This window comes from Galeopterus variegatus, unplaced genomic scaffold (assembly GCF_000696425.1).
Source record: "Galeopterus variegatus unplaced genomic scaffold, G_variegatus-3.0.2 Scaffold19155, whole genome shotgun sequence".
NCBI classification, from domain to species: domain Eukaryota; kingdom Metazoa; phylum Chordata; class Mammalia; order Dermoptera; family Cynocephalidae; genus Galeopterus; species Galeopterus variegatus.
The window spans coordinates 1-15,029 of NW_007745266.1; the positions used below are offsets into that span (position 1 = coordinate 1).

General features: G+C 53.3%; 1 protein-coding gene across 1 annotated transcript; it reads left to right on the forward strand.

Moving 5' to 3' along the window:
• The first annotated feature begins 1,312 nt into the window (after positions 1–1,312).
• LOC103583030 (glutamate receptor ionotropic, kainate 3-like) lies at positions 1,313–7,058 on the forward strand. Its single transcript, XM_008564454.1, has 3 exons — positions 1,313–1,523; positions 2,013–2,263; positions 4,844–7,058. The coding sequence occupies exons 1-3, from the start codon at positions 1,328–1,330 to the stop codon at positions 5,036–5,038; spliced, it is 642 nt and encodes a 213-aa protein (XP_008562676.1). The 5' UTR covers positions 1,313–1,327; the 3' UTR covers positions 5,039–7,058.
• Positions 7,059–15,029: the final 7,971 nt, after the last annotated feature.

Genomic DNA, 15,029 nt, shown 5'->3' on the forward strand with positions numbered 1-15,029 from the left:
TGCACATGAGAGATGATCTAGAAAATAAGAAACATGTGAGGAGTCGGAAGAGCTGGAGACCAGTATTTTTAAGGGCAGGAGTGGCTATGGGGTGAGCACCTGGGCCGGCAGGAAGAGCTGAGGTGGGACAATAGCTGGGCAGTGGAGGAGCTGGGCGGCACGTGCAGCGGTGGAGACAAGAGTTGCATACATAGAGAGCAGCTGGAGAGGGGAGTAGCTGGAGAGCAGGCACAGCTGGAAGCAGGACTGCCTGAGTACCAGGAGGAGCTGAGAGCAGCCCAGCGAAGCTGCAGCATCTGAGCCCTTCCGGGCCTTTGGCTCCTGGGCAGGGAAATTTGCAGGTCGGGGAGTGGCTGCTTGTCTGTGAAGGTGCCCCCAGGCCCCGTGCCCAAAGGAGGCATCCCTGGCACCCAACGATTCCATGCTCAGGTGGAATTCCAAGGGGTCCTGCCTGCTGCTTTGGGGCTCCTTCCCGTCCTTGTTGCCTCCTCTCTAGGACACTCTTGGGTCTCCAGGAGCCAGTTTTGGAAGAGACAGCCCTTGTCAGAGCTGGGGAGCACCTGGAGAGCAGGTAGCGCACTCTCCTCCCAGGCTCCACACCTGGCTCCTGGCAGGCACGTTTTCTTCTCCATCCCCTGCCCATCCCCCAGTCCTGCACCAGCCTGTTCAAGCGTACTCATGCCATCACGCACACCAGAGCTGGGCTGGTTGCCACTCAGACAGGCTGACATCACAGACAGGCACAGCCAGACTTGGAAACAGCCACGTGCGATGGGGCCTGCAGAGCCACCTGCTCCCATGGGACCAGCCAGGGCTGCTGGGAGCAGGCAGCTGGCAGGCACTAAGTTCCCGAGAAATGTCATGAACACCACGCACCCTGCTCTGCCCAGTCTCCCAGGCATCAGGGGATGCTCCACCCTGGCCCTCCTCTCCCTTGGCCCCAGGGACCTCCTGAGTCTGGTATCTGGGGAGCATGTGTATCTGACAAAGCAGGGAAGGTTGGACTTAGATAATTTGATGGTAGGGATAGTTGGAATTAATAATTATCTTTAAAAGCAGCTACATCAGGAACAGAAGTAGCTTATGTGAGTATATGGGTGAGAGGATGTACTAGCTGTCTATTGCTGCATAACAAATTATCCAAAACTTAGTATCTTAAAACAGTGTTTGTGGCTCGTATAACTTCGTATAATGTATGCTATACGAAGTTATTACGCTTGGCTCAGTTCCCCAATGTGTGGAGCTTGGTCCCTGGCGTGCTCGGTAACTGTGTGTGTGCCCCTCCTTCCTTCCGGCCCAGAAATCCAAGATCTCCACCTTCGAGAAGATGTGGGCCTTCATGAGCAGCAAGCCCTCGGCGCTGGTGAAAAACAATGAGGAGGGCATCCAGAGGACCCTCACGGCTGACTACGCGCTGCTCATGGAGTCCACGACCATCGAGTACGTCACGCAGAGGAACTGCAACCTCACGCAGATTGGGGGCCTCATCGACTCCAAGGGTTATGGCATCGGCACGCCCATGGGTGAGTGAGGGGCTGCGGGCAGGTGGGGGTCATGGACAGAGGACGGGCGATCTCCCCCAAGGTCGACTCATGCACACGGTCTCCTGCTCCTCTCTCAGCTCATCCGACTGAACCTGGAAAGGTGGCATTTCCTCAGCCCGGAAGCAGGGGGATGAGCCACGTGCCTCATGAGGCCAGCCCTAGCCTAAGCACTGAGAACTGGGACATCACAAAGGAGGGTCAGTTCCCAGAGGTCACGTCTACCTTGTCTCACGCACCTCTGCTGGTGCAGCCCAGACACCGTGGGCCTTCCAGGGCCAGTAGGGACAGATGTCCAATGGGCAAGGCCACCCCAAATCAGGGCACTTCCACCTGCCAAGATGCCACATGAAGATTTAAATGTAGGCCTAACAATGACACGGTCCCCCAATTCACAAGCTGACTCAGAGGGCTAGTGATGGTGGCCGGTGCTGATCGCTGACAGCCAGGGGTCCCCTGTCCCCTACTCAGGCTCCCCTTACCGGGACAAGATCACCATCGCCATCCTGCAGCTGCAGGAGGAGGACAAGCTGCACATCATGAAGGAGAAGTGGTGGCGGGGCAGCGGGTGCCCTGAGGAGGACAACAAAGAGGCCAGTGCCCTGGGGATCCAGAAGATTGGGGGCATCTTCATCGTCCTGGCCGCCGGCCTGGTCCTGTCTGTGCTGGTAGCCGTGGGCGAGTTCGTGTACAAGCTCCGCAAAACTGCAGAGCGAGAGCAGGTGAGTACCCGGAACTGGGGCCCGCATGCGAAGGGGAGGAGGTAGAAGAACGGGATTTGCACCAGTTTCTCCCTCCTATGTGCCAGGCACACAGTGGTGTCCCATCGCACCTCACAACAGCCCACCTGCATCCATCCACCAGGGAGTCCTGCCGGCCCTACCTCTGTCCAGCCAAGCATGGCTTCCCATTGCTGTCGCCACCCCCAGGCCAAGCTGCCATCACCTCCAGCCTGGACTCTGCTGTAGCCCCCAAACTGGCCTCCCGCTGCCAGCCATGCACAATTCACCCAGCAGCCAGTGTTTAAAACTTAATTCAAACCATGTCATTTCCCTGCGTAAAACCCTCCAGGGTAATTGTTGAAGCTGGGTGATGGTTGCATAGGGGTTCATTATACTGTTCTCTCTACTTTTGCATATATTTGCAAATTTCCATAATCAAAAGTTTAAAAAAAAAAAGTTAAGAGGGTCGGCCCAAGCGTGCGGAAGGTAGAAGCGTGCAGAGGCTCAACCTGTCTGATTAATTCAAGCACAGTTGGGCAGTGGTTCTGGGTCCAGTAGCAAATTAGAATCACAGGGAAAGAGTTCTTAAGTGCTAATGCCCTGGCCTCACTCCCAGAGACTCTTTAATTTGTCTGTGGTGGAGCCTGGTATTGGCGTTTTAAGAAAGCCTGCAGGGTGATTTAAATGTACGCCTGGGCTGGGGGCGAAGTGCCTCTCAGAGAAGTTCAAAGGGATCCAGGTCCAGTGTGGAAGGAGATTGCAGTTAAATCGTATGGAGAGGGGACCATTAAAACAGGCAGCTTATATATCCATCAAAAATGAAATGGAATCCTGTATAACCAGCAAGCCTAAGTCAACAAAGAGCAGGAGAAAGATAATAGCTGGTGTTAGAGTTAGCACAGGAGTAAGGAAAGGGCCACTGCCCGGTATTGCTGAGAGAAGTAGGCACGTTTCTTGACGGCAACTTCACAGTATGTGCAGAGTCTTTAAAACTGGCCATACATTTCAACCAGCCAATTTCTACTTTTAGAGGTGTACCCTGTGGAAGTGGTCAAGGAATGTGCAGTTTTATATACACGGATGTTTGTTGAAGTGTTAGTTATAGCATGAAAAAATGGGGGAAAACCTAAATGCCCAACAATAAGGAATGATTAAAAAAACGATACATTGAAAAAGAGCAATGACCAAATTATTTAGGAATTCCCATTACAATTGGAATGAGCTCTATATTTCACCAAAAAGCCTATGGCCCATCCTCTGACCTCTCTCTAACCATTCCCTCCCTTACTCTGCTCCACACACACTGGCCTCTTTTTTAGTCCTTAACACACAAAGCATGTTTCTGTGTCATGCCCTTGGCACATGCTGTTCCTGGAATGCTGTTCCCCCAGAGGGCCCACTCTCGGCTCCTTCTGGTCATTCAGGGTTCAGTTTAAATGTCACCTGCTCAAATAGGCTTCCTTACCTGTCCCCATTCCCAATCCCTCTCCATCCCATTTCACTGCTTTATTCTTATAATAATAGTTATCGCTATCTGAAATTATTTACTTGTTTGTTATGTTTCCATCCCATCATTAGACCACAAGCTCCCAAAGGGCTAAGACTTTATCTGTCATCTTTGCTGCTTATGCCTAATACCTAGAATAGTGCCTGGCACATAGTAGGGTCTCATTAAATATTCGTGGAATGATGATCAGCAGATGGGGAGGGATGATATTCTACATTTAGCTGGTGAAGAAGGGGAGGCCTAGAGAGGTCACAGCTGGTAAGAAGCAGAGCCAGAATTCAAAGCCCGGTCCCCGTTTCCCTGCCCCCATGACCTGCAGCCAAGTGGTCCTGGTGCTAAAGCGCTGGCCTCACTGGGTCAGTTCAGGCATCAACAGCCCTCACTGCCTTCCATCTAAGCCCCAGGACAACTCTGGCAGTTGATCTCATAGAAGCCACCACCATCAGACACATGTGGACAACATTGCACTCTTGCTGTCCCTCTTGGCTATCTGCAGGGACCCAGGCCAGAAGGAGGCCACTGCCACCCAGCAGCCCTTCACGGATTTACCTCCCAGGTGCCCACCTTGACAAACACATGCTGCACTTTCCTGAGTGGGAGGATAAGGACTCTTCCCCTTCACTGCAAGCCCTCCCAGGAGAAGGGCTATGCATATGTTCATCAAGTATTTCTTGAGAACTGACTCGGAAAGGCTGAGTGCTGGGGTGGGGCTCATGGGGATGAAACTGGCTGGTTCCTGCCCTCAGAGTCTAGTGGAGAAAAGCCAGGCAGGTAAACCAGAGTTCCTCAAACTTTAACATGCATGCCAATCAGAGCCTCAGTTTACTCATCTGTAAAATGGGGATAAGATGGCAATACCTGCTCTATCTACCCGAGTCCCCAAACAAGAACATGGGGCTTTGTAGACTGCTACACAAACTAATCATCTTGCAGGGAGCAGGGAGATGGGTGGAGTGATGGTGTGAGGGAGATGGTTAGCCTTAGCAGAGGCTCTGGGAGGAAGGGGAAGTGTTGGCCAGAATTGCAGGACCAGGCCTCACCCATGTGCCCCTTTTCCTCCCCCACTTCCCCAGCGTTCCTTCTGCAGTACTGTGGCCGATGAGATCCGTTTCTCCCTCACCTGCCAGCGTCGGGTCAAGCACAAGCCGCAGCCTCCCATGATGGTCAAGACTGATGCCGTCATCAACATGCACACGTTCAATGACCGCCGGCTTCCAGGCAAGGACAGCATGTCCTGCAGCACATCATTAGCCCCTGTGTTCCCCTAGGCACAGGTGGGGTGGGGACCACAGGCCTAGGGCAGGCAGGTCAGAGGAAAGCAAAGGAGACTGGAAGGACTGTCGCCTGCCCTCACACCGGGCTTGGGGACCAGAGCTGCTGCCCGCCTGTTGGGCCAGGAGCCATCTGCCATTACCTACCAGGAAACCAGCAGGCCCTCAGGCCAGCTGCTTGGGCTTCATTCTCCTTTTATTTCTTCTATGGGTTTCTAAAGCTGCCAGCCAAGACAGCCAAGGCCAAAGGAAGCACATGCCTCTCTCAGACCAAACTCATCTCCCCTCAACCCTCCTCTAGAGTCAGAAGTTTCTGCCACGATACTGCAGAGGCCACAGAAAATGGGAGACAAGTCTTATATTGACTCTCCTTCCCCAAGAGCGCAGGCCTCCCAGGGCTTGACCATGAGACCAGAGACACAAGCCTTAGGTGTCTTAAGGGTGTTATAATGTGGCTACCAATGAGAGCTAAAGATGAAGAATGGCCATCCCATCCAAAGGAAGACTTCATCCCTCAGGGGCTGTTCAGGTAGTCCTGGTCTTCTGGACTTGGCATCACCCACAGCAGCCCCTGTCTTGGCAAAGCTGAAGGCAAAGAGCCCACAGGGGAAAAGAGTTTGAGGTATGGGAGAGAAAGAATGCGCAGGTAGAGGCTGCCATTTTGGATTCATGTGGACAGTGTCCCAATGGCTCCCACTCCTCTAGAAGGTCTCTGCAAACATAAGTAGGGGAGTGATCACAGCATATTCTTCTCTGCTTTCTGGCCAGAGAAGAGGGGACCCCCTAAGTCTTTCACAAAGGATGCCCAGACATTCAGCCAATATTTGAAGCCCAGCAGAGGAACAGTGGATTCCGTGGAAGTCCCACAGGCCCTGGGGCCAGTGGATCCTACGTTGCTGGTTAGCAAGCTGTTTCTAAACCCTGTTGGCATTTGGGAACCTGGATCTTCACCATCTACTCATCAGCAATTCCCCACTCCTGGCCAGTTGACCTTGGCCTCCCTCTGTCATCTCAGAAGGAAGAGTGGCCTAGATCAAAGTGGAAGTCAGGTCACCCTTCCTTAAAAGAGGGGTCAGAGTCCTGCTGTACAGGCTGACGTTGGGGTAGATGGGCAAAGCCAGAGGGGACAAAGAACTCCTGGCCTCCTGCACTTGCCAAACCTAAAGATAGTCCCCAGAAAAAGTTTCCAGGGGCAGGAAGGCCCCAAAGGGGGAGAGGGAGAAGCTGCCTCCTGGAGAATTAACCAAAGACCCCACACAGAGACACAAGGCCATCCTGGCCCCTTGTCTCTTGTCCAGAGCAGCTGCGACCCTATGGGCTGGGGGAAGACAGCAGAGAAGTAGCAGCAGTGTGGGTACCAGGGAGGGGGTGGACCAGATGATCTGTGGGTCAGCCGCTGCAATGGATGCTCTAGGGGTCTGTGACTTTAAGATTCTTGGCAAAGACTGAGACATGAAGGGTTAGGCACAAAGTGTCCTTAAAGAGAACACGATGGGGCTGGCAGGCTGCCTGTGACCAAGGACAGAGGGCAGCCTTTGAGCAGGGGAGGGAGGAACCAGGGGACAGCAGCCACTCGCCTCCCACCTCTCTCCTGTTGCTGTTGGGGAGCCTGGTTAGGGAAGAGCTACACTTGGATTCAAGGGCCTGCTCAGCTGGGGTGAAGGGTAATCTCTAGCAAAGCAGGACACCACAGTGGGCTCAAGTGCTAAATACTGTCCCTCCTCCAGGCTGTCTGTTGCAGGAGGGAGAAGAGGGCTGGACATACAGCATAGCCCCAGGTGTGTAATGACAGGAAAAGCCATGCTGTCGTGAACTTTGGAGTGCAGGGGTGTGTGCATGTGTGTATTTGTCTTTGCATGTGTGAGCTTCGGGGGCTAGGGGCGAAGGACAGATTTGGACATATAACATAGTCCAGGGCATGCAATAATAAGTGAATCCTTCGGGATCTGGGGGTATGTGTGTGTGTGTGCGTGTACGTGCACATACATGAGTGAATTAGGGATGAAGGATACAAACCTGGCCAAGCAGCAGAGCCCCGTATATGTAAAAAACAGGAGAAGCCATGTCATAATGGGGTCCTGGCAAGTATACATACGCATGCATGCATGCGTGGGTATGTATGCTTTTGTGTGTGTGCATTTGTGCACTGAATGGCAGAGGATGGAGGACAGGATAAAACCTGCAGCATAGCCAAATACATGTAAAAGGAGAAGCCATGTCCCCGAGGGGTCCGTGTGTGAGTGTGTGTTTCTGGCCAAGCAGCAGAGCCCCGTATATGTAAAAAACAGGAGAAGCCATGTCATAATGGGGTCCTGGCAAGTATACATATGCATGCATGCATGCGTGGGTATGTATGCTTTTGTGTGTGTGCATTTGTGCACTGAATGGCAGAGGATGGAGGACAGGATAAAACCTGCAGTGTAGCCAAATACATGTAAAAGGAGAAGCCATGTCCCCGAGGGGTCCGTGTGTGAGTGTGTGTTCACGTGTGTTTGTAGTATTGTGTGCACAGCAGAGAGCAGGGGGGAGGACAGACCAGACAGCCGTGCAACATGGGTCAGTGCATGTTGTACGTGAGGAGCCATATGGAATTAGAGTTTGTGAGTGTGTATGTGAGTGTGCTCATGCACACATGTTGAGACACCCACATATGTCCCAACTCACAGCAGGAACATGGACAATCAGTCAGGAAGGGAGGGCATCAGGGTCTATTTGCACTTCTGTCATGGGAGAGATCGTTTGTCACAGAGGTTTGCTGTCCTGTATGGGCAGACGCACAAGGAGATGGGCCACGTCAGGGCAAAACCCTTCAGGGGCACATGCTGGGTGCTCCTTTGCTATAGGCGGGGTGTCCCATTTGAAGGGAAAACTCTTTTCTTTTTGCAATTTCCAGATATCGGGGATTCCCTAATTCTAATGAAGGTGTTTGCCGCTTTGCTCTCCCCAATGACAGTCATCACCCACTGTCTGATTTTGTCCAGCACGGTTTCATAGCACATGCCCACGTGCATGTTCATGTCACACACAGATGTGTGCTTTTGTGCATGACACTACGTGGACGTGTCATGCTCTTCTGAGGCTATGCACATATGTAGATTGTGATGGCAGGAAGAAGAAGTGGCGTGGGATGGCAAGACTTTTCATAAAAGGAGTGAAGCATGGAGGGTAAACAGAGGCACAATTCCATTAGGGAAATCTCCCAGAAGGTATGGAAAAGGCCTTTGGACTCCTGAACGGAAGTGGGTGGCATGCTGCTCACTCTCCTCTCCCATTTGAGCCTTATGTCCGCAGGTGTGGCTAACACTCAGCTGCTGGCTGATGTCCTGCGTTTGTCCTAGAGAGCAGCCCAGTGTTCAAATGCAGTGGAGACCCCTTCTGCCCACATATGAGCTGTGTCTCTATGGGGGTCCTGAAGGTGACCCTGCATCTCTGAGGTGGGAGGGGGCGGGGAGGTGTTCCCAGCCAGGCAGAGTGTATGTTATTAAAGTTGAAGCCTGCCCTGCTGGTGGATGTGGAACTGAACTGGGCAGAGCACGCGTATGCACTGAGAAGTGATAGGAAGCCTAAAAGCTGGGGTGGAAGGAACAAAAGGTGGAACTTGCCTGGGCAGGGCTGGACTGTCCCTGTCTGGTCCCATGTGCCAGCCCTGAACAGAAGAAGGCCCCCACCTCACCCTACAATGGCAGAGCCGCCTCTCCACCTGCTCAAACTGAGGGGCAGCCGTGAGAAGGCCCCCACTACCACCACGCACCAAGGCCCTGGGGCATTTGGACAGTGAGCTCCCCTTCTCTCTCCCCTGGACCTGCTGCTGGTTTCTCTGCTGTGGACAGATGAGGAAACCCTCGGAGCTCTGGCAGCGTTCAGGTGGCTCCACCCTGCACGCGTCTCTCAAGAGGGAAAACGCCCCCTTGGCCGATGAGCTGGACTCTGAATCTCTGAGGGGTAGGAGGACTGCCCTCTCCTCACAGCCAAGACTCTGCCTCCACCGGAAGAGCACATCCTGGCTCCCTGCTCTCTGCCCTCTGCCCGGGCACTGGAAGATGGAAATCCTGGCCCAGGATGGGGGAGGGGTCCAAACAGGTTAGAAGCCTCCCCCCGTCCTTCACATCCCAGAGAGCGGAAGTCAGACCCAAACACTCCCAAGAACAATCAGAGTCTCCCTCCCTGCCTTCTTTTCCAGGGGGTGCTGGGGATGGGGGTACAGCTGCTGCTTCATCACTCAGCATGAAGTTGATCCCCCCCGAGCCATTCCCAGCTATACGCACAAACATCTGAAAATAAGCCCAACTCTGTGGCCCACATCTGGAGTGGTCCCGTGTGTGTGCCCATCCGGGATGGGCCTAGCGGTCTGGACAAACAGTTACATGGACTTAACATCTGGGGCGGGCCCAGCCCCATGGACAGATGCAGAAATGGGCCCAACTCTGTGGACAGGTGTCTGGATTAGACACATCTGGAAGTCCCAGGTTGAGTGGACACATTGGGAACGGGCCCAGCTGCTTGCTACAATGTAAGGGCCCTGTTCTCTGGTCCCCATGCCAGTTTGAGTCAAGCCCTCATTTCAGTGCTGGATTTACCCTGGAGTTAAAATTTCAGAGCTGAGGTCATATGCAAAGTCACAAAACTGTTTTAGGTAGAAGGTTAGTGTTCTGTACAATATATGTATGAATGTAAATATATATATATATATGCTGTATATATATATATATATATATATATATATATATATGCACAGTGTATATATGACCTGTAGCTTATGTGTATACATCCCTTCCCCGCACGTCTGCACACAGAGTGTACACAACCCAGCCAGCATGGGTGGGGACCAGGTGAGAGCCAGCGGCCACAGCAGCAAAGTCTGGGATGGAGGTTGCAGAGACGCCCTTGGGGATGGGAAGACCCCAAATACATCAGGGCTTCAGACCCTGAGGAAGAGGGCAGACTTTGAGGGGCGGTGGGTGGGCCTTCACAGCCAGTTCCTCCCATGGGAGGGGTGGAAGGGGCCAAGGGACCTTGTCTCCATCTGGGAGTCTGTCAAGGCAAAACAGCTGGGCGTATCCGGGAAGGAACAACGACAAGAACTAGCACTTGGCTCCTGTGCCAATATTACCTTCTAGTCCTGGGGCCATTAATAGGAGCAAAAGGGCTGAGAAAGAGGGGCCATTCCGCAGGCCTGCTGTCATCCCTGCCTGCAGAGTCACCAGGTAGGTAGGTGTCAGGCTCCACCTGTACTATCCAGGCAGCAAAGTCCTCTGCCTCAAATTCCCAGCCACACATGAAGGTGCCCACAGCTCACAGCTAGGTCAAAAGCTTTTTAAAGAGGATGGCCCTGAGGGCATTGCCAGCATGCCAATACAATGTCCTAGTGTCCTAGTTATTGATTCTGCCCTCGTCACCCCTTCCTTCTAGAAGAGAGGACCTCAAGTCACCCCACAGTTTGTCTCCATTTTACAATCAAAACTCTGAGGCCTCCAGATCTGGGGAAGCAGCCATAGACTCAGTAAAATGCCAGCCAAGAGCTTTCCCCACCTCGGACAACCTCCCCAGCCCCATTCGACCCAGAGATCAGCTGTCCAGGAGTGACCAAGGAGCCAGCGATGTGAAAGGTGAGAGTCAAGAAGGCAGTTCCTGTCCCGGGACAGCCCGGCGCCCTCTGCCTGCTCTCTCCCCCCTGCTGCGTCTTTCCCAGCAGTGCAGTTGGCAGAAAGCCCCCCATCCCCAGTGGGCAGGAGACCTCTGTCCCTGCCTACCCAGATCCATCTGTTCTCTGCTGTTCTGGTCCTTTAGCCCCTTTCAAGGGTCCAAGCATCTCTGGAGCATGCAGGGGAAAAGAGATCTGGAGTGGAGAGATCCATGCGGCCAGCAGCCCACCCTTTGCTACAGCCCCAGGTGTCAGGCTGCACTTAACCCTGGGTCTGCCTCTGGGGCCCTGGCCAAGCATGTCTGAATCCAGCTTACTGAGGAGGGGCCTGTCCTGGCTCCACAGGGATCTGAGGCTCCAGGGGCCCTCATGCCACTGTGTTCCAAGCCCCCAGCCCACCTCTGCCTGGGCGGAGACCCCTAGCCTGTCCCACCACCCAGACTAGAGTGCCTGGACGCCCCCCACTCCCACTCAACATGGTTCCCACACACTGGTCTCTGGGCCATTCAGGGGATGCCCTTTGTGGACATGCAGAATTTCTATGAATATAGTTTTTTGTAAACATTTTGTAACAATTTGGGTTTCATAGTAACTGTGTTACTTGCCAATCATTCTAGGCTGATGTAAATAAATTTCCAAACAAATCCGATTATTTTCCTTTTTAAGACACTGTGATATATCAAAGTGCACAGTTTGCTGTATGAAGTAATATGGTTTTAAATTTTAAATAAAGAAATGTTTCTAGAAAACAGGGCCTCCCTTGAGGTGTGTTTTCTGTCTCTCTTCTCTCCTTATAACCAGAGGGTGCTGGGCAGTTAACTTTTGCCATCTTCCCCCAGGGATGACTGTGTTCCCAGGCAAGAGACCCTGGTGCTGAGCAGGTGAGGGACCTCCAGCCCAAGTTCCTGGTTCTCATTTCAGAGAGCGAGGGTGTGGGGTCTGTCCCTTGGAAGCCATGTGGAGGGAGAAGAGTTGGGGAGGGATGTGCCTAAGAGAAGGGAAGACAGAGGTCAGACTGTCCGTAGGACTGCCTCTGGGGAGCAAGGAGATGATGTTGGGCTGGCCTCTCCCTGACCCCCACCCCCAAGAGCAGGGGGGGGTGCTGCTTCTCTACTGAGGGGCTCTGCCTGCTCCCTCCCCAAGGAAGGACATGGAACCCACATTACCAAGCTCAGTGCCAGCCAAGCAGTGTGCCCATTTCCCACTGGCTGAACAGTGCGGGCAGGGCAGCATGTCCTGGCTCAGGCTCCACGTGCTGTGAATTTCTGCCTCAGGCTCTCCTTGGTCCATGCCCTAGCTGCTCCTCCTGTCTCCAGGAACCAGGACACACACTGGCTCCTAGTTCTGGTGTTCTGAGCCACGAAGAGCAGGACGTTCATGCAGGTTTCTCAGTCAGGGATTGTTGCAGCAAGGACACCTACTCAAACTCACTGGAGAAAAAAGGGGGCTTTATTATAAGGGGTCTGACAGAAGCACAGTCAAGCGTCTCTCCTTCTCTGTCCCTCCCTCCCTCCCCTTTTCCTTGCTCATGGCAGGAAATGACCAGCCCCATCTTGGTTCCTGTCCCCATCACGTTCATGTTCAGGGACCAACAGCAACTACCTAGAGTGAAAAACGCCCTAATTTTAAATGGTCTTCCACCCCTTCAGCAGAGAAGGAGATGTATCTGAGAAGTGCTTCTAGACCTGTACCTCTCAAACTTTAACACAAATGCAAATGCCCTGAGGATCGTGTTCAAATGAAGGCTCCTGTTCAGTCAGTCTGGGACAGCCAAGAGTCTGCATTGCTGACAAGCTTGCGGGGGCTGCTGGGGCTGCTGGTCCACGGCCCACAGTGGGCAGCCAGGCTGTAGGGGTGGGGGACAGTTAGGGCAGCACAGGCCTCAGGGAACCCTTCTGTCCAGAGCTCTGAAGGCACAGGCCCTGCCCACCCCATTCAAGACCAGCACCAAGTTGGACCCCCCTGTTTAACCTGAACTCCCCTCATATGAAATGCCCACACTCCACACCCCTCTTCTACCCTCTCATCTAGCCCCAGAAAATCTGCTGGAGGGAACGCCCAAGTCCCTCAGGATTCAAGATCCCTCAGGGCCCCTCTGCTAGGACTGATGCACAACACCCCCCGCCCCCAAGCAATAGGATCAGGGACCCTGGAGTTTAACTTTCTGGATTCTGCCCCTTGCTCTGTGTCTTTGTTTAACTTTAGAATGGGGAGACGAAGACCCACCTCAGAGGACTCTTATAGAGCTTTGGTGAGATGGTATGTGTCTGGCACACAGTCCAGCTCAGCCAATGCTCGTAGGGAAAGTAAGGAATGACTGGACTCCTTCCCAACATGCCAAGGGCCAGACTAGCCCAGGCACAGAAGAATCAGGAAACAAAGGTGACCAAATACTCAGCTTTTAAGTTCAAAGGTCTAAGTCCCTGTCTAACACAAAAAAATGTCTGGAAGCCCCTCCTCCACTCCCTGCCAAACCAGGCCAGAGAGTCCACGGGCTTGGGGAGGGAGCCTGAGGAGGGACCACCAGGCAGAAATGGAGTCAGCCATGGAGGGACACCCCAGGTTCTGCCTCACCGTGCACCTTCCACTGCCAGCCCAGGGAGCCCTGGGGAGTGGGCCCACCAGTCTCCAGCTACAGAGTCTGAGGAGAAGGGCCTCGCTGGACATTCTCAGTGCCTCCAGAGGACACCTTCCTTGGCAACCAGGTGACTGCCACTGGCCATCTTGTGTGAGTGAAGACCCACCTGTACCCTGAGAATTTGCTCAGTTTCCCATTCCCCGCACCCCCTGTGGCCACGCCCACTTTCATTGAACCCAGGACATCTGAGCTCTGTCCCAAACATTTAGCCAGAAAGCGATGATACGGCAAAGAACCCCCCAACTTAGCAAAGTGCGACTAGACTAGAGATTTCTCTGAGCGGGGGAAGCAACTTCCTTGTCCATTATTTTATTTATTATTCCTGTTTAACCTGAACTCCCCTCATATGAAATGCCCACACTCCACACCCCTCTTCTACCCTCTCATCTAGCCCCAGAAAATCTGCTGGAGGGAACGCCCAAGTCCCTCAGGATTCAAGATCCCTCAGGGCCCCTCTGCTAGGACTGATGCACAACACCCCCCGCCCCCAAGCAATAGGATCAGGGACCCTGGAGTTTAACTTTCTGGATTCTGCCCCTTGCTCTGTGTCTTTGTTTAACTTTAGAATGGGGAGACGAAGACCCACCTCAGAGGACTCTTATAGAGCTTTGGTGAGATGGTATGTGTCTGGCACACAGTCCAGCTCAGCCAATGCTCGTAGGGAAAGTAAGGAATGACTGGACTCCTTCCCAACATGCCAAGGGCCAGACTAGCCCAGGCACAGAAGAATCAGGAAACAAAGGTGACCAAATACTCAGCTTTTAAGTTCAAAGGTCTAAGTCCCTGTCTAACACAAAAAAATGTCTGGAAGCCCCTCCTCCACTCCCTGCCAAACCAGGCCAGAGAGTCCACGGGCTTGGGGAGGGAGCCTGAGGAGGGACCACCAGGGAGAAATGGAGTCAGCCATGGAGGGACACCCCAGGTTCTGCCTCACCGTGCACCTTCCACTGCCAGCCCAGGGAGCCCTGGGGAGTGGGCCCACCAGTCTCCAGCTACAGAGTCTGAGGAGAAGGGCCTCGCTGGACATTCTCAGTGCCTCCAGAGGACACCTTCCTTGGCAACCAGGTGACTGCCACTGGCCATCTTGTGTGAGTGAAGACCCACCTGTACCCTGAGAATTTGCTCAGTTTCCCATTCCCCGCACCCCCTGTGGCCACGCCCACTTTCATTGAACCCAGGACATCTGAGCTCTGTCCCAAACATTTAGCCAGAAAGCGATGATACGGCAAAGAACCCCCCAACTTAGCAAAGTGCGACTAGACTAGAGATTTCTCTGAGCGGGGGAAGCAACTTCCTTGTCCATTATTTTATTTATTATTTATTACTGTTATTATTTCTGCTTCCAAGGCTGTCATCACAGAGCCCTGTTGGCTTGGAGGGGATAGGACAAAACAGTTGTGAAGCAGATTCTGGCTGGGTTCTCTCTTGGCCTCTAGGTCTGGGGGTGTCCCATCCCTTTCCTTTGACCTTGGTCATCTCGCTCCACTCAGAACGCAGAGGTCTGAAACCTGTTAAGCTGGCTCCCACCTCCCATGGGTCCCCACCACCCTCTAGATCAGGTACCTGCCTTTTCTCCAGCCATCTCAGGTGGTAAGGGCCTCCTGTCACTCTCAGAGGCAGCCAGACAGGAGACAGGGACTCAGCACAAGAGATAAGCTTCAAGGCCCCTGTACCACCTTACTTAAGCGGGTGACCCTGGACAATTCACA